General features: G+C 46.9%; 1 protein-coding gene across 1 annotated transcript; it reads left to right on the top strand.

The window, feature by feature from the left end:
• The first annotated feature begins 833 nt into the window (after positions 1–833).
• Positions 834–18447, top strand: TMEM161A (transmembrane protein 161A). The gene is made up of 12 exons (XM_083594300.1): positions 834–959; positions 2524–2627; positions 4499–4579; positions 4797–4894; positions 6600–6756; positions 8562–8713; positions 9614–9674; positions 10937–11080; positions 11206–11319; positions 15526–15700; positions 16108–16204; positions 17790–18447. Exons 1-12 carry the CDS (start codon positions 957–959, stop codon positions 18065–18067), a joined length of 1464 nt encoding a protein of 487 aa, XP_083450426.1. The 5' UTR covers positions 834–956; the 3' UTR covers positions 18068–18447.
• Positions 18448–18937: the final 490 nt, after the last annotated feature.

Below are 18937 nucleotides of genomic sequence, written 5' to 3'. Positions count from 1 at the left end.
GATACTTAACCTCTGCTGCCTTGCGGGTTATCTTTGGGGGAAGAAAAGGCTCAGAAGTGAACCCTACTCAAACCAGAGTGGAGTCCCTAAGGCGGTTGGATGGCGCCTTGTCCGCCTCCTTCTGGCAACTCCTGCAACCCAGCTGGTGCCAAACGTCTTGCTCTGCTTTCCTTTGGACCCCTCAGTGAGGCCGAGAGGGGGGTCTTGTCCTCTGGGCAGCCCAGGACCCCCAGACCCACGGCCCAGGCTTGCTCCCCCGGGGAGGTCACTTGGGTGCTGCTGACGCAGCAAAAACAACGCCGGAGGCAGCAGTTACAAGTTCAGAGAATCATAGCAGTGTGGAGTCGGAAGGGACCCCAAGTGGCATCTAGTCTGACCCCGCGCAATGCAGGGGTTACGGGCCTCTGCAGCCGCAGTCGGTGCGCGATTTGACTTCACCTCCGGAGGTGACAGACGGATGCCAACAACCGGGGGAAGGAGAACACAGCCCTCCTGCCTAGCAGCCCCTGAATTTGTGAAAAACCCCACGGATTTGCGCAATCCTCTTTTAAGGACATCCACACTGGCTGCAAAAGGGCGCGTGTGATTTACAGGGAACCTTGTGAATTTTTGCAGAGGAAAACATGCAAAAAAAATTCTCTCTCCGTTCCCTCTTAAAGAACCTCACCTGGGAAAGGAAACTACAAGCCCCGAAATGCAACGCGCTTGGCAGGCGCCTGAAAACCGGAAACAGGTGGGGGATGGCAAAAATCCCCGCCTACCTTCAAACTTTTTTTATTTTTATTTTGCTTTGTCATTGGCTGGCTGGCTGGCAATCAACTGGAAGTGCCGCTTGTGATTGGCTGGGGGGGTCTCACTCCTTCTTTGGTCTGCAAGATCAGAAGTGCAGGGAAACTTGCCTGCCTTGCCTGTCTCTTAATTTGGGACTGTTTTTTTGCTCGGGATCCTAAAAGAAAATGGTAAGTTTAAAAAAAAAAATTGCAAGAATGCATTGTTGGGTGTTTATGGACTTAGGGGACTGGAGCTGGGCTGCTGGGCAGGTGGGTTTGCTTTCTGCATGAGAGAGAAGGTTTGCATGCTTGCCAAGGTCCCAGGACCACAGAACCGTAGAGTTGGAAGGGGACCCCCAAAGGACATCTAGCCCAACCCCGCGCAAGGTCCGAAGCACAGCTGCAGAACCCCTGGCAGGTGGTCATCCCACCGCCGTTTAAGAGCCTCCAAGGAAGGAGAGATGAGATCACCACCTTCCGGGGTCATCGAGCTGTAGAGCTGGAAGGGGCCCCCAAAGGTCATCCATTCCAACCCCCCGCAATGCAGGAATCTCAGCTCAAGCAGCCAGGACGGAGGGCCAGCCAACCTCTGCTTGCAAACTCCCAAGGAAGGAGAGTCCTCCATCTCCTGAGGAAGACCGTTCCACTGTCAGAAAGTTTCCCCCAGTGTTAAGTGGGAATCTCCTTCCTTGAAATTTGAATCCCGTGTCCAGGCCACACAGCCGGCCGCCAGCTCCACTTCCTGCCCTTAAAATAGAAAGGGAGTCAATATCTCTGCACTAACCTTACACGGGGTCTACGTTTTTGGTACAGCTGCAGAGAGGTGCGAAGTGTAGGATTTGGGGTGGGGGGCGGACGTCGAGGTGGATCCGAAAAGTGGGATGAGAAATTCACTACCTGCTTCTAGAATGGAACGCAGGATCCCTGCTGGATCAGCCCAAAGGGGTAGAACTGTAGAGTTGGAAGGGACCCTGAGGGTCATCCAGTCCAACCCCCAGCAGTGCAAGAATAGGCAGCTGTCCCTTGTGGGGAGCGAAGCTGCAACCTTGGTGTGCCCCTATTTTCCAGGGACAGTCTCAAATTTGCAGGAGCCGTCCCGGTTTCTGATTTGATCCCGGGATGTCCCACTTTTCCTTAGGATGTTGCTCTTTATGTCGGAGAAATGTTGAAGGGAATGATAATAGTAATGATGATGATGATGATGATGATGATGATGATGATGTTATTATTTATAAAACACCCCCCCACACACACAATCTGGCTGGGTTTCCACAGCCTCTCTGGATAGCTTCAGTGCCATGGCACTCTAACCAACTAAGCTATCTGACTTATCATCTTCCTCTTTTTTTAATAATAATTTTTATTGAGTTTTCCATATTTATCATAATCACATTTTGTTACATAAATCTATAGCCTAAAACATTGCTCAGACAGAGCATCGAGACCTCCTTCCCTTCCTCTTTCTGACTTCTGAACATCTTTACTAAATTCTTAGCATTTCTATAACCCCTTTTTAACCTTCTATCTTCTTTTTACATTTCACCTCATTATATGTAAATCAGTTCCTTATATTCACATTACAAAACTAAGCTATCCGACTTATCATCATCATCATCATCATCATTGAATGGGACGTCCCTATTTTCATTGGAGAAACGTTGGAGGGGATGATGATGATGATAATAAATAGAACTTTGATGAGAATAAAACATTGGACTTGACCCAAGGTTCTTCCTCTTCTTCTGCCACACAGGCGGTGATGGGGGTGCAGCTCGTGGTCTCCCTGCTGGTGGCCAGCATCATGCAGAAGATGGCCCCTCACTGGTCCTTCGCCCGGTGGATCCTCTGCAACGGAAGGTACCAGAAATCCCCTTTTTCACAGGGCTGGGGATGGCAAGGAGGTTCCTCAGGAGTGTAGCAAGAGGTCAAAATTTGCTTATTATTTTTTGACCGTGGATGGAAGCAAAAGGGACTTGGGGGCTCCCACATTCGGCCTTGGGACCCACCCCCCCAAAATTATCCATTTGTCCACGATTCCACCTGCAGAAAAACGCCATTGCATTTATTCCCTGTTTATTTGGCGTTCATACCAGATTTGCTGGCTCGGTTAGGCTGTGGCCGCATTCGCGCCAGACCTTTAAAAAGCTCTGGTCCTGCTTTAAAACCGCCAGGGCTTAAAAATAATTCTGGGAGCTGTAGTTTGTTAGGGTGCGATTCCCCTTGTGAAGCTACAGTTCCCAACATCGTTTAGCGATCCATCGTTCTTCCCAGGGAACTCTGGGAATTGTAGGCTCACACCCTGCCTTTTAAAATCGCCACGATATCACTGTGGACAACTGTGGTGGCAGCAGCCCCCCCCCGCAATGAATCCTGGGAGCTGTAGTTTCAATCACTCTATCTATCAATCAATCAATCAATCAATCAACCTTTGTTGGCATACAGTGAGGACAGGTTGAAAGCTGTAGTTTGTGAAGAGTGCTGAGAGGGAACCCCACTTTCCGCTACAGTTTTAACTATCAATCCCTTTTCCCAGGGAACTCTGGGAACTGTAGTTCTGCAAAGGAGAATATAGGGCCTCACAGTGCCAAGCACCCCAAACAAACTACAGCTTCCAGGAGTCTTTCCCCTCTCGGCACTAGCATTCCCAGAGCTCCCTGGGAAGGGAGATGAGCTGCTAAACTGGTCTGGGAATTGTAGTTCTCAGAGGGGAAAAGCAGGGACCTCCTCACGACACCCAGTGCCTTTGAACTACAGTTCCCCAGGAAGCCATGGCTGCTTAAAGTGCCGTCAAAACCATTTAAGTTTTTATTATAAACAATAAAATTATTATAAATAATACAATTATTATTATTATTATTAACCCTGTAATGGGAAGTTTTTAACATTTGACATATTTTTTTATATTTTGCTGGAAGCCGCCCAGAGTGGCTGGGGAAACCTAGCCAGATGGGTAGGGTATAAATATGATGATGATGATGATGATGATGATGATGATGATGATGATGATTAAGATAGGGTGCAAATGTGGCCTATGTTTTCCTCAGGAGCAGAACCAATGAAATTAATGGAGCCATGCCAGCCCTTGCCCATCTTTTTCTCCAATATTTTATTTTCAATTTTTCTGATAACAATCATTTTCATATGCTTACATATCAAATCCAAATTTGCATTGATTGACTTCCCCACCCCCACCCTCACCCCTGTTTTCCATTTTTTCTCCTTTTATTTTCCTTCTTACAATTCTTATAATTATTTTTCACATCATAATTCTACCTTCAGTTCACAAATTCTACCTTCAGTTCACAATCCTGCTAGTGTTTCCCCATTTTTACAGTGCTCTTTAAAGTAATCTACAAAAATTTCCCATTCATGATTAAATTCTTCTTCATCTTGGTGCCTGATCTTCACGGTGAGTTTTGCCATTTTGGCCTAGTCTATCCCCTTAGTCCTCCATTCTTTTTTCGTTGGTACGTTCTCTTCTTTCCACTTTTGGGCAAGTCACATTCTGGCAGCTGTGGTTGCATATATAAATTGTCTCTTTTGTTTCTTTGGCACTTCATCTCCTAATATTCCTAGTAAAAAAGCCTCTGGTTTTTTAACAAATGTGGTTTTGAACATTTTTTCATTTCATTATATATCATTTCCCATCCATCCCAATGGGACTCCTCTTGAGTTGCGTTCAGCCCAATGTCTGTTTGGTGAGCCCTTTTCCCCTCTTCTTCCACCAGCCTTCGCCGGTTCAAACACCCCTCGGAAGAGGAGCTACTAGCCCTGGCGGGGAAGCCCAGGCCAAAGGGGAAGAGGGAGCGGTGAGTAGAGTTGACGTGAGGGCGGCCATCTTGTCCGTCCAGCGGGCTGAGGGAGCTGGTGGCCGGCAGTGGGGAAGGAACTACGAATCTCCACCTGGAGACACCCGGGAAAGGCGTGGGGGCAACTTAGATCCATCTTCGCCCCCCTGGCGCCGTCTTTGGACCACACAGCTCCCTCTGGCGCCAGCCGACTGACGTTTGTCTGTCTATCTGACAGGAAGATCAATGGCGTCACCGAGGAAAAGCCTTCCTCCGTCCCCCGGGATATTGACCTTCGCTTGGACAGCAGCCCCATCACCGCCGTGGACGCTCTGGGTAAATGCGCCGAGGTTGGATCTCCTAAGCTCCCTCCCTTTGGCAGAAATGGGGGGCTGCCTATCCTCCCTTCCCCTCCCCAAATAGCTCTGGGGGTCAGGGAGGACTGAGGTGGTCTGGTCCCCTCAGGGACACCCCAAGCCTTTCTTCCTGAGATTGTTTTAGCTTTTGTTTGTCAGAGCCAAGTTTCTAGTCCCTTTGGCCAGTGGAGAGCATTGTGCCCAATTTTCCCTGAAGCAAGCAGGTTTCCTGCCACTTGCCATAGGCTGCCCAGCAAGTCACGGGGATCGTAGACAGCATTTGTGTATTATTAGTATTAGGTATTTGTTTATATATCGCTTACATGCCAAAGGAGTTTCTAAGCAGTTTAATGATGATGATGATGATATTTATATGCCACCTATCTGACTGCAGAAGGGACGCGGGTGGCGCTGTGGGTTAAACCACAAAGCCTAGGACTTGCCGATCGGAAGGTCGGTGGTTCGAATCCCCACGACGGGGTGAGCTCCCGTTGCTCGGTCCCTGCTCCTGCCAACCTAGCAGTTCGAAAGCACGTCAAAAGTGCAAGTAGATAAATAGGTACCGCTCCGGCGGGAAGGTAAACGGCGTTTCCGTGCGCTGCTCTGGTTCTCCAGAAGCGGCTTAGTCATGCTGGCCACATGACCCGGAAGCTGTACGCCGGCTCCTTCGGCCAATAAAGTGAGATGAGCGTCACAACCCCAGAGTCGGTCACAACTGGACCTAATGGTCAGGAGTCCCTTTACCGTTATCTGACTGCAGACCAGGGTTCAAATTCCCCCCTTCGCCAGGAAGCTTACAGGTTTATAATAAAAATAATAATTCATACCCCACCCATCTGACTGGGTTGCCCCAGCCACTCTGGGCGGCTCCCAACAAAAAATAGTGTACATGCCCTCCCATCAGATGTCAAGGAAATAAACAACTATCTGACTTTTAGAAGACAGCTGAAGACAACCCTATACAGTCATACCTCAGGTTGAAGATTGAGCGCTTTCAGGTTGTGCCACTCACACATGCGCAGATGGTCAAAATGATGTCACGGGCATGTGCGGAAGCGGCGAATCGCGACCCGTGCAGACGCGGGTTGTGTTCGCTTCTAGATGCAAACGGGGCTCCAGAACGGATCCTGTTCATATCCAGAGGCACCACTGTATAGGGAGGTTTTTGATGTTTGATGTCTTAATTGTGTTTTAATTTGTTGGAAGCTACCCAGAGTGGGCGGGGTATTGTTATTATACACTGAAAATCTTCAGTGGTGCAGAATTTGGCAGCCAGGTTGCACACTGGAGTTAAGACAGTTTGAGCATATTGCCCCAATCCTGGCCCGACTGCACGGACTGCCAATTAGTTTCCGGGTCCAATTCAACAATAAGCTGGATGGCTCTAGATAAGGCAGGCTCCACAGTTCCTTGTCAAATCAACCATTTATTTGGAATATAGCTCAGTCGGCAAACCGTGAGACTCTGAATCTCAGAGTAGTGTGTCTGAGCCCCACGTTGTGCAAAAAGATTCCTGCATTGCAGGGGTTGGGCTAGATGACTCTCAGGGTCCCTTCCTACCCACTCTGGACCATTCCACAAGGCCTGGAAATTTGCTTCTTCTTTTTGGAAGAGGCTTTTGGGTGCAGCTGGTCAGGCTCAGGAGGCAATAAGAGCATCTTCCTGTCTCTCTTCTCTCCACTTAGTGCTGTGCTATTTCCTGGAATATCAGTGGTACGTGGACTTTGCAGCGTACGCCACCGGGATCTACGTCTTCACCGAAGGCTACTACTGCCTGGTTGACCCCCGGAAGGAAGCCAACATTGGGATCCTCTGGTGCTTGCTGGCCGTCATCTTCTCCGTGTATCCTTTGGCCCCGGGGATGTCGTTCGCGGCCACCAACTTGGGACGGCTTTAAAAGAGGATTGGGCCAGTTGAGGAACACCTTGAGATTCCTGCATTGCAAGGGGGTTGGACTAGATGACCGCTGGGTCCCTTCCGACTCTAAACTAGAAGAGGGCTCTCAAGGGCAGATGGGGGCCAGAGTGGCTGGGGAAGCCTAGTCAGATGGGCAGGGTATAATCATCAGAGGAGGAGGAGGAAGAGGAGAGTTGCTCTTGTGATTGGATCCTGCTTGTGGACTTCCCCTTTGGGCATCTCCCTGGCCCCTGTGAGAGCAGGATGCTGGACCCCTGGCCTGATCCAGAAGGCTCCTCTTAGGTTCTCATGACCGCTTCCCATTTCACAAGTGTCTGCATCATGATTTGTAAGTCTGAGAAATTGAGCTTCCATTTAAGAAATGCGCCACATTTCCTGGGCCTGGAGTCCTGTGTCCAGTTCTGGGCACTACAATTGAAGAAGGACGCTGGGAAGGTGTGCAGAGGAGGGAGACCAAGATGGTCAAGGGTCTGGAAACCAAGCCAGATGAGGAACAGTTGAAGGAGCTGGGGATGTTCAGCCTGGAAAAGAGGAGACTGAGAGCCATTTTCAGATATCTGAAGGGCTGCCACATGGAAGATGGAGCAAGCTTGCTTTCTCCAGCTCTGGAGGGTAGGACTCGAACCCATGGCTTCAAGTTACAAGAAAGGAGATTCTGACTAAACATCAGGAAGAACTTTCTGACAGTTAAGAGCAGCTCAACTGAGGGATGGAAGGTGGTGGATTCTCCCTCATTGGAAGTTTTAAAGCAGAAGTTTTTAAGCATCTGTCCTGGATGCTTTAGTTGAGGTTCCTCATTACAGGGGGTTGGACTACATGACCCTCGGGACCCCTTCCCACCATGCAGGGTTATGCTTCTATGATTCTACACCTCAGGATTAAAAAAATTTTTTTTTAAGCATTTGAATATCCAGTTTATAGATCTTGTGGTTGCAAAACAATCAATATTTCTGCAGGAATTGCCAGGAAGCTGACAGGCAGTGGATTAACCATGAATTCCTCTTCCCAGGGAACTCTGGGAATTGTAGTTTTGGGAGAGGAATGGGTGGGTTGCGTGTCTCCTAACAACTCTCAGCACCGCCCAGAGCAAACTACAGCTCCCAGAATTCTTTGGAGGGGAATGCCGTGGTTGTTAAAGAGGCATCAGAGAACTTTTAATTGTATAGAGTCAAGGTGGCCGAAGTGATACTCAGAGTAGACCCAATGGGATTTAGGGACCCAAGTTAGTTGCGAGGAAAGAGGGGTGGATTGATAGAGCACCCTGGGAACTGTAGTTCCGAGAAGGGAACAGCGGGAATGAAATAATCCCAAAAGTGAAGCTATTTCAGGATTGTGTCCCAACCAAGAAGAAGTGTCAGACTAAATGAATGGAAGAATAAGGAACCAAGAAGAAAGAAATTTCATCAAGGAATGTGGGAAATTGGTAAATACTGTATCTGAATAAAAAAATTTGCACACAATTAAGTTCATTGGCAGGATTAAGGTAAAAATCAGGGAGTAACTAATAAATGGAATAATGTTGGAAATGCAGTGTGAAGGGAAAGGCCTCTTTCTCTCTCTGTATATATACGTATATGTGTGTTTATTGGGAAGTTATTCAATTTGTATGTCTAAAATTGAGGGGGCAATGTATAGAGACAAATGAATGAATGAATAAAGTGAAACCTTTGTCTTTCTCGGGAGAAGTGATGTTTCCGGCATGTGATCCTTAGCGCAACCCTTCCCTTCAGCAAAATCTTTTTCACGGTGATGACGCATTACTTCCGCTCCAAGGAGGGGGGCGAGCGATCCGTCTGCCTGGCCTTTGCTTTCTTCTTCCTCCTGGTCGCCATGCTGGTCCTGGTCGTCCGTGAAGACTACCTTGAATTTGGCCTCGACGCAGGTGAGGGAGCTGGGGGCAAGCTCGCAAAGCAGTGGTTATATATAAAGAATTTTATTTATTACCTCTAACGTATTCCTCTTCTCGGTGTCGGAAGAATGGAAAAATTCACTTTTCTAAGATTTTCTAAAATTCTAAAATTACTTTTAGATACAAAAGGGTTAGAATACCAAATCAGGTTACTAATAATAATAGCAATAGTAGTAGTAGTAATAATAATAATTAATAATAATAATTTATTATACCCCGCCTATCTGGCTGGGTTTCCCCAGCCACTCTGGGCAGCTACCAACCAAATATTTAAAACACAATACAGCATTAAACATCAAAAGCCTTCAGATGTCTTTTAAAAGTAAGATAGTTGCTTATTGCCTTGACATCTGAAGGGAGGGCGTTCCACATAACCTTCGCCCCCCACAATTTGAGGGGCCCCTTCAAAGCTGATGGGCATTGCCTTTCAAATAGTGTGTGTGCACTGCATCATGTGACTGATTATGCAGGTCTTACCTGCAGACACCGCCCCCCAAAGTATTTTATTCAAATTGGCACCTCTGGCATCGTGCCTGCATTTCCCTAATTTTCATCCCCCCATAACTCAAAAAAGTTAAGACCTAGGAGATTTTTATTCATACCAATGACTTGGCCTTTGTGAGATAATCTGGTACAGCAATTTTAATGAAAATCTGAGATGGATATTTTTTTTTTTAAATGTGATCTGTCGTGGCGGGGGGGAACCTTGAAGAAGATGACCTTGTTGCTGGTTGCGTTGGGCTCCCCATGAAAATTCAATGGGGGGGGGGCAAAATGTAGGTCCGCCACTGCATTTTGATAAGGCCTTGCTCCTGTCAGCAATCGTGCTGCAGCATTCTCCTGGATTCTCCCCCGACTCTCTTGTCCCCACAGGGCTGAATAGCGTCCAGGACAACTTGGAGGTCTTCCTGAAAGGGCAAGGCTGGGACTGGACGTAAGTGTGTCTCTGAAATCTTAAACCCTGCCTGGAGTTATTTCTCTTTGTCCACCTCCTACCCTCAAGTGGAGATCTGATGTCCGAAATGAGGCCACTCCAGGACTGTTTCGGTCAGCTCATGTCAAAAAGGATATTCTAGAGCATGGGTAGGCAAACTAAGGCCTGGGGGCCGGATCCAGGCCAATCGCCTTCTTAATCCAGCCTGCACACGGTCCGGGAATCAGCGTCTTTTTACATGAGTAGAATGTGTCCTTTTATTTAAAATGCAACTCTGGGTTATTTGTGGGGCACAGGAATTCGTTCGTTATATTCTTTTCAAAATATAGTCCGGCCCCCCACAACGTCTGAGGGACAGTGGACCGGCCCCCTGCTGAAAAAGTTTGCTAAGCCCTGTTCTAGAGTTAGGAAATGTTGTCCAAAATGAGCCAGGTGATTGCCCTACAAGGAAAAGTTGCAGCATTTGGGACTTTTTGGTTTGCAAAAAAGGCGGGGAAGAGTGTTCCTAAAACCTGTACTGAATTTTCATTTGACTCAACTGGACAAATCAAGGAAAGCCAAAGTCCCACTCTGTTCTGCCTTGGTCAGACCACACCTGGAATATTGTTTCCAATTCTGGGCACCACAATTTAAGAAGGATGTTGACAAGTTGGAACATGTGCAGAGGAGGGTGAACAAGATGATCGAGGGTCTGGAAACCAGACCATATGAGGAACGGTTGAAGGAGCTGGGGGTGTTTAGCCTGGAAAAGAGGAGATATGAGAGCCATCTTCAAATAGCCCAAGGGCTGTCACATGGAAGAGGGAACAAGCTTGTTTTCTCCTGCTCTGGAGGGCAGGACTCGAACCCATGGCTTCAAGTTACAAGAAAGGAGATTCCGACTAAACATCGGGAAGAACTTCCTGTTGTTAAGAGCTGTTGTTAAGGAAGGACTCTCCTTACTTGGCGGCTTTTCAGCAGAGGTTGGCATCTGTCCTGGATGCTTTAGTTGAGATTCCTGAATTGCAGGGGGTTGGACTAGATGACCCTCGGAGGTCCTTTCCAACTCCTACAATTCTATGGTTCTCTGGCACCCACCAAACCTCCATGGAGGGAGCATTCCACAAATGGGGAGCCACTGCAGAAAAGGCCCCGGTTTTGTGTCAGGGGTTCTTTAGCTGCGATGCCTTGCCTTGCAGGGATGACTCTTGGGGTCCCTTCCTGCTGCGTCTCCAGCAGCCTTAGCCCTTCCCGAAAAACGCCTCCCTCTCTCTTTCCCCCAGGGTCCCCGTGACCAAGCTGACCGTCAAGCTCTGCCTGGTGGCCCTCTGCTCGTTCCTCGGCGCCTGCCTGACCTTCCCAGGGCTGCGTTTGGCGCAGACTCACCTGGATGCCCTCAAGATGGCTGCAGACCGGCCGGCGGTCCAGTTGCGTAACGGCTTGCCCCTGGCCTTCCCGAAAGACGGGGGTGGGGGGGATAAGGGGCAGGGATGAGGAGGGGGTAGCCTGTGGGGGGCCTGACCCTTCTCCTCCTTGACCCCCAACACGGCAGGCTGCTCCTCCACGCGAGCTTCCTTGCACCCGTGGCCGTCGTGCTGATGTGGGTCAAGCCCATCTCCCGGGACCTCCTGCTCAACGCCCCCATGGGGAAAGAGACCGTCCAAATGTAAGTGCTTCTGCGATCACCAGGAGGGAGAGGTGGCCCTTCAGAGCTCTCCCTAGGACACACACACTCTCTCCTCTCTCCCTGGCAGCATCCTTGAGTGTTCCTTTTAAAAACAAAACAAAAAACCCTCATATTAATTTTTCAGTTAGATAAAAATTTTTTTACAAATTTTAACCTAAACCATAAGTTACTTTATCCCTTGACTTCGTATCTTCCAGTTCCATGGTTTCCATATTTACCCTTGAATGCTGCATATTTTGTCCCTATACTAGTAAATACATTCAATTTAGTAATAATAATTTATTATTTATACCCCCCCCAATCTGGCTGGGTTTCCCCAGCCACTCTGGGCGGCTTCCAACCGAATATTAAAAACAATACAGCGTCAGACATTTAAAACTTCTCTAAACAGGGCTGCCTTCAATTTAACCTATTTATCCTAATAATTTGCCCTGCTGCTCATATTTCAAGTCCTGCTTGCATTTTCATCTACTCTAATAGTTCCTCAAACAGTGAAAGGTCTCCAGGAGATAGAAGGTGCCATCTTAAATATGCAATTGGGCAAATCTCCGGGACCGGATGGACTGACTTCCAGATACTATAGATCCTTGAAGGATTGGATAGTACAACCTCTGAAGGAAGTCTGCAATGAGATTTTGGAAGGGAAAAAGGCACCAGAATCGTGGAAAGAGGCCTACATTACACTTATACCGAAAACAGAGACTGAAAAGACTCAACTTAAAAACTACCGTCCCATATCCTTATTAAATGTGGATTACAAAATCTTTGCTGACATTTTAGCCAAGAGACTGAAAAGAGTATTGATTGAAGAGATACATAAGGACCAAGCGGGCTTTCTGCCGGGAAGACACATATCTGATAATTTGAGGAATGTAATTGACATTTTGGAAAAGCTAGATGTGGATATAAACACTAAAGCTGTTCTGATATTTGTGGACGCGGAGAAAGCCTTTGACAACATTTCTTGGAGTTTTATGAAAAAGAATCTACAGGGTATGGGGGTAGGCCAAGGTTTTGAAAATGGTATAGGTGCAATATACTCTGAACAAAAGGCCAAATTAATTGTAAATAATGTGGTTACGGAACAATTTAAGATTGAAAAAGGGACACGACAAGGATGCCCAATTTCCCCTTTACTTTTTATATCGGTCTTGGAGGTTCTGCTGAATATGATTAGAAGGGACCGGTTGGTTAAAGGTATACAGGTCGGAGTTAAACAGTATAAACTGAGAGCTTTTGCAGATGATCTAGTTTTGACGTTACAGGAGCCAGAATCTAGTACTAAAAGAGTTTTAGAACTAATTCAAGAATTTGGTCAGGTGGCAGGATTTAAATTGAATAAGACCAAAACTAAGGTTTTAGAGAAAAATATGACATTGTTTGAAAAAGAGAAATTCCAGAATGAAACAGGTCTGTCTGTGGTGAGGAAGGTGAAATATCTGGGGATTAATATGACATCTAAAAATGGGAACTTATTTAAAAATAATTATGAGAAATGCTGGTCAGAAGTGAAAAAAGATCTCGAAACATGGTCAAATTTGAAGCTTTCCTTGATGGGTCGAATAGCAGCTATAAAGATGAATGTATTGCCTAAAATGTTGTTTTTGTTTCAAACATTACAAATTGTGGACAAGATGGAATGTTTTAAGAAGTGGCAGAAAGATATTTCTAAATTTGTCTGGCAGGGCAAGAAGCCTAGGATAAAATATAAGATTTTGACTGATGCAAAAGAAAGGGGTGGCTTCGCCCTGCCAGACTTCAGACACTATTATGAGTCAGCAGCATTCTGCTGGTTGAAAGACTGGCTGCTTCTGGAAAACACAGACATTTTGGATCTAGAAGGTTTTAACGATGTGTTTGGATGGCATGCATATTTGTGGTATGACAAGGTTAAAGCTCATAAAGCGTTTAAGAATCACATTGTTAGGAGATCTTTGTTTAATGTTTGGACTAGATATAAGGATTTACTGGAAAATAAAACCCCAAGGTGGTTGTCACCAATGGAAGCGAAAGCTCAGAAAAAACTCAATATGGAGGCCAGTTGGCCAAAATATTGGGAAATTTTGGAGCAAGAAGGAGATAGACTGAAATTGCAGAGTTTTGAGAAATTAAAAAACAAAGTCCGAGACTGGTTACATTACTTTCAGATAAGGGAGGCATACAATTTGGACAGGAAAATTGGCTTCCAGGTGGAAAAATCTAAATTAGAAACAGAAGTGCTAGAACCTAAAACTAAAATTATGTCAAAAATGTATAACTTGCTGCTGAAATGGAATACACAGGATGAAACGGTTAAGTCAGCTATGATTAAATGGGCACAAGATCTTGGACATAACATCATGTTTGCTGATTGGGAACAGTTATGGACCACAGGTATGAAATTCACGGCATGTAATGCCTTAAGAGAGAATATTATGAAAATGATATACAGGTGGTACATAACCCCAGTCAAGCTCGCAAAAATATATCATTTGCCCGATAATAAATGCTGGAAATGTAAGGAAGTGGAAGGTACATTTTTTCACCTATGGTGGACGTGCCCAAAGATCAAGGCCTTTTGGGAAATGATTTATAATGAAATGAAAAAGATATTTAAGTATACTTTCCTGAAAAAACCAGAGGCTTTTCTCTTGGGTATAGTCGGCCATTTGGTGCCAAAGAAGGACAGAATCTTTTTTATGTATGCTACAACGGCAGCAAGAATACTTATAGCAAAGCACTGGAAGACTCAAGATTTACCCACTCTGGAAGAATGGCAGATGAAGTTGATTGACTGTATGGGACTGGCAGAAATGACCGGCAGAATCCGCGACCAGGGAGAAAAGTCAGCAGAAGAAGATTGGAAGAAATTTAAGGAATATCTACAGAAATATTATAAAATTAATGAACTTTGAAAAGATGTTGGTTTGAACTTTGGTGGTCTCCAGCTGTTATGATAAAGATAATAGGGATCATAATTGTTTTTGTTACTAAATTTAAAAAAGTTGAGTGGAAAATAAGGTGATATTTTAAAAGGAATGTTAAGAGATTAGGATTTGCTGAATTAACAAATTGAACTAGAGAACAAGAAGGGGAGGTATGAGGAAGTCAAAGAAATATGTGACTGAAAACTGTTAGTGAAACTGAATTGTTTTTAATATTTTTCTTTTTCTTTTTCTTTTTGTTTTTATATAAAATTGGAAAATTTAATAAATATTCATTTAAAAAACAAACAAACAGTGAAAGGTCTCCAGTCCTCAAGGCATTTTCATCATTTTGGTCTCTAATCTTTGCTGTTAATCTTGCTGGTTCCCCTCCATCTCCAAAAGCCATTCTTCCTTTACTGGAAACCTCTCCATCTTTCCATCATTGGGCAGACAGTATTTTTGCTGCTGTCATTGTTTTACGTAAATAATCTCACATGCTCTTTTGGAACATCCTCCTCCTTGAATGTTCCTGGCTAGCTAGAAATGTCTTTGTGGACTCTGAAAGGATGACTCAGCCTTGCCTGCTGGGACCAGGAACCTTTTGCATTCCCTTGAGCTCCTTGGCATGAAATGGGGGGAGAGTTGAAGGTCATAAATGAGCCAAATAAACTCAGTAAAGTCCTGTTTCAATCAGGAAGCTCGAAGCTTCGAAGTTTCCATTTATCACGGTCGCAGACCAGCGTTTTAAAAATAGCTAAGATACAATTATGAATTTTTTTTGATTATGTATTCTCTGGTTTTATATTCTGATTTTAAATATGTGGCTGATTTGTTAAAATCAATAGAGACGATTTGGCAAAAAAGGGAAAAGGGGAAAAAAGGGAAACCGTCATAGAATTGTAGAGTAGGAAGGGACACCAAGGGTCATCTAGCCCAACCCGCTTCAGGGTAGGAATGTATCACCCAACCCACGACCCTGAGATTAAGACTGTTCTACCCACAACCCTGAGATTAAGACTGTTCAACTATACATAGTTGAGCTATGTATATGATGCAGAAGTCTCTCCCTGGTGGAATCTAGGCACATATAAAAAAATGCTGTGAAAATGCTTTTATAAAAAAAAACCGTTTTGAAAAATATATTGAATTTGCCATAGCTCACCATCGCCATCTAGTGTCCTATTTCCATAATGCACTTTACAACACACAAGACTTTTATTTGCAGCTGTCTATTTTCAGTCCTCTGTATGTGTGTGTCTGTTTCTCTTTCTGCCCGCAGCCTTTCCAACGCTTCCTATAATTCGGTGCGCCTCTGGACCATTGTAGCTCTGTGCCTCCTCCGCCTGGCTGTCGTGCGCTACCACCTGCAGGCCTACCTGAACCTCGCCGAGAGATGGGTGGAGCAGATGAAGAGGGAGGCCGGGAGGATTGCCGTCCTGGAGATCCAGCGGAAGGTGCAGAGGCAGAGCGGGGGAGGGCATCAGGCATAAGCATGACAAGTTGTGGGACAAGTTGTGACTTACTGAAGGTTCCCCCCACCCCACCCCTGTATTAAAAGCGAATGCAACCCCTTCCCTGCTGTATGCTGATAGCCGAACAGTCGCAGCATGAAAGGAAAAAGGTATGCAGAGGGAAGAGGAAACGTGAGTGTCTTGCTGGCAGATGGGACATTTTGCTGCAGCGGCCATAAGTTCCAAACAAAGCATCGGAGGGGCTTGATCCTGGGCAAAATCAAATGTCCTGTTTATTTTTAAGTTCCATTCCTCCAAATGGCAACATTGCTAAGATGGTGTTTTTGTTCTGTTTTGGAGTTTGTTTATTTGTTTTTTACATCATCATCATTATTATTATTGAATTACAGATCACCAGAATCTACTGCTACGTCACCGTGGTCAGTTTGCAGTACCTGGCCCCAATCCTGCTCACCTTGCACTGCACGTTCCTCCTCAAAACGCTAGGTAAGTGGTGGCAGAGCGGAGGCCTTCAAGGAGCTGAATGGGGCTGCCCCATAGCTCAATGCCCCCACTTTAGTTTCCACCCAGACACATGCATTTATTATCAAATACTAGCACAGGAATTAGGGACACGGGTGGCACTGTGGGTTAAACCACTGAGCCTAGGACTTGCCGATCAGAAGGTCAGCAATTCGAATCCCCGCGACGGAGTGAGCTCCCGTTGCTCGGTCCCTGCTCCTGCCAACCTAGCTGTTCGAAAGCACGAAGTGCAAGTAGATAAACAGGTACCGCTCCGGCAGGAAGGTAAACGGCGTTCCCGTGCGCTGCTCTGGCTCGCCAGAAGCGGCTTAGTCCTGCTGGCCACATGACCCGGAAGCTGTACACCGGCTCCCTCGGCCAATAAAGCGAGATGAGCGCCGCAACCCCAGAGTCGGCCACGACTGGACCTAATGGTCAGGGGTCCCTTTACCTTTACCTAGCACAGGAATTGGGGGGGTACATCCATGGTCCTCCTGGTGTTTGCTGAACTTTTCCTTCCATCATCCCTGATCGTGGGGTGTGCTTGCTGGATGAAATAGAGCCACCACCGCCTGCCCCCCCCCCAATCTCTGGCCTGCAGTGTGCCATGCTGCTGGTTGAGCAGGGGAGGGCAACTTTTGTGGCCCTCCAGACGTTGCTAGGCTCCAACTCCTGGTAGGCAGCATGCCCAGTGGTCTGGGATGACAGGCATCCAGATCCCAGCAACATCTCAAGGGACCCAAGAGTTCCCCGTCTCTACAGGAGAGTGTCAAAAGCAAGCCGGCAGCAAATCACACCATGCATGCTGGAGTGAAATCGTTATTTGTAAGACAGGATCTGCACAGACTTGGCTAAGCACCAGGCCTAAGGAGCAGAGCAGCTCGTCCCTGGTAGGTCTTGCCCACCATGAAGCAGTTGCTGAGACTGAAAGTCCCCTTTTCCCCGCGGCTGCCTAAGTCCCCTCCCCTCTAGGGTTACCCCCAAGCAATCGGAGACAGTTCCGTCATGCAGCCAACCTCTCCTCCGCACTCTTCATGCCTCTCCTGGTTCTGGGAGACCAGCAGGGAGACCAGCTTGATGCAGCAGGAGCGGGAGACATCCGTGACTCTTCCCCAGCCTGACTCCTCCTCCTTCTGCTTCAGTTTCTTCCTCTGATTCTGGACTGATTCTCTGCCACCGACTCTCTCCACTCACTAAGCCCTGTTGCCTCTTTTGCTTCCAACACCTCCTCCTCAGTCTTCTCCCTCTGACCACTCATCATCGTCCCACCACCCCACCCCAGGCTCTGAGCCTTCTCTCTTGGGGGTTCCCCCGTTGGCTCCTTGCGCCATTCTTCTGCCTCCAGCCAGGCTGTTGACAGAGAGACGGTGGAATGCCCCAATCCCAGTGCCCGCTTTTGCCACTCGCCGGGTGACAGCCCGCTTTGCTGTGTGCTGACCCATTGGCCCACTTGCTCGCCTGCACGCAGTTCCTGCTCGCCTGTGGCGACCGGCAAAGGGCTCGAATACTAGGCTGGGTTAGGAGTTGCGTGTCCCTTGCCCTGTTTCTCACCTGTCTCTCTCTTTAAAAGGCGACTATTCCTGGGGGCTGTACCCAGAGCCCGCCCTGACCTCGCCAGCAGTGGATGTGGTTCGTGCCCCCCAGGCCGCCCCCTCGAACGACGGGGGGACGGAGGACATCCAGGCAGCAGTGGAGCAGATCACGGGGGCCCTGGGGGCTTTCAGCACCGTCTTCACCCCACTTTTCTACCGGGGGCTTCTCTCTTTCTTCACCTGGTGGGTGTCCGCCTGCCAGGTCATCGCCACCCTCTTCGGCCTGTATTTCCACCAGCACCTGGCTGCGTCCTAACTGCAAGTTTTCTGTGGGGAGGACTCCCAGGACGGGACAAACCAGAAGACCACCCAACCCCTTCGGGTGTGACTGGCGGGAGAGCAGGCCGCTGCAATTGGTCAGTTCCTGGCCAGGGGGCCGCCAACGTGGTATTATTGCGCTATGCAGGCAGAGACCTTTTGGGAAAACTCTTCTACTGCCTGCTGCCAATTTTGATGGTCCACAGAGAGTTGGTGGGACTTCTTCAGGAGGACTTTGGCTGCCCCACGGCCGGATCCTGCACTATCAGATCTTTGTGTGTGCTGGGGAGATTTACAACTGTGTTGCAGGCTGCTGATCGGAGAAGTCAGCTGGCTGGGGAATCTTAACTTTCATTAAAAAAAATTTTTAAAATGGTATCAAGTTTCCAGACCTTATGGTGGCCCCCAAAGGGCTTAAAAGCATCTGTATAGCAAGTTTCTAGATCGCATGGTTGCAAAAGGGATTAAAAGCCTTTGTCTGCTTGGCTGCAGCTGAGAACACAATGCTGGACTAGATGGACACTGGCCTAGACTCTTCTAGCAGACTCTTCTTATACTTTATATATATATATATATAAATGTGAATTCTTTACTGAAAAATAAAATGTACAAAATTACAAGGACACAGAGTAAGATAAGACACAAAAGAAGACAAAACAAGAAATAGTACCCATGTAGAGAACAAAATAGAAAAAAGATATTGTGTACATTACAAAAAAGAGGGGGGGAATTGTTATTGTAGTTAACCAGACTGAAACCTAATATGTTATTTATAAGAATGAATTCCAAATATTGTTAAATTTGCCCGTGGCAAGTCTACGTTTGTTGAGGAAGGGCTGTAGATAATTCCATTCCCTAGAGGGATTGG

This window comes from Podarcis filfolensis (genome assembly GCF_964270895.1).
Source record: "Podarcis filfolensis genome assembly, chromosome: 18".
NCBI lineage: Eukaryota > Metazoa > Chordata > Lepidosauria > Squamata > Lacertidae > Podarcis > Podarcis filfolensis.
The sequence above is the reverse complement of the archived record's forward strand: the minus strand, read 5'-3'. Positions and strand labels throughout refer to the sequence as shown.

What these genes read in the sequence shown, in the direction of transcription:
- TMEM161A (XM_083594300.1), top strand. An exon ending in GGGCAAGGCTGGGACTGGAC is followed by an intron (nt 9,675 to 10,936) that starts GTAAGTGTGTCT and finishes TCTTTCCCCCAG; the next exon opens with GGTCCCCGTGACCAAGCTGA. An exon ending in GTTCCTCCTCAAAACGCTAG is followed by an intron (nt 16,205 to 17,789) that starts GTAAGTGGTGGC and finishes TCTCTTTAAAAG; the next exon opens with GCGACTATTCCTGGGGGCTG.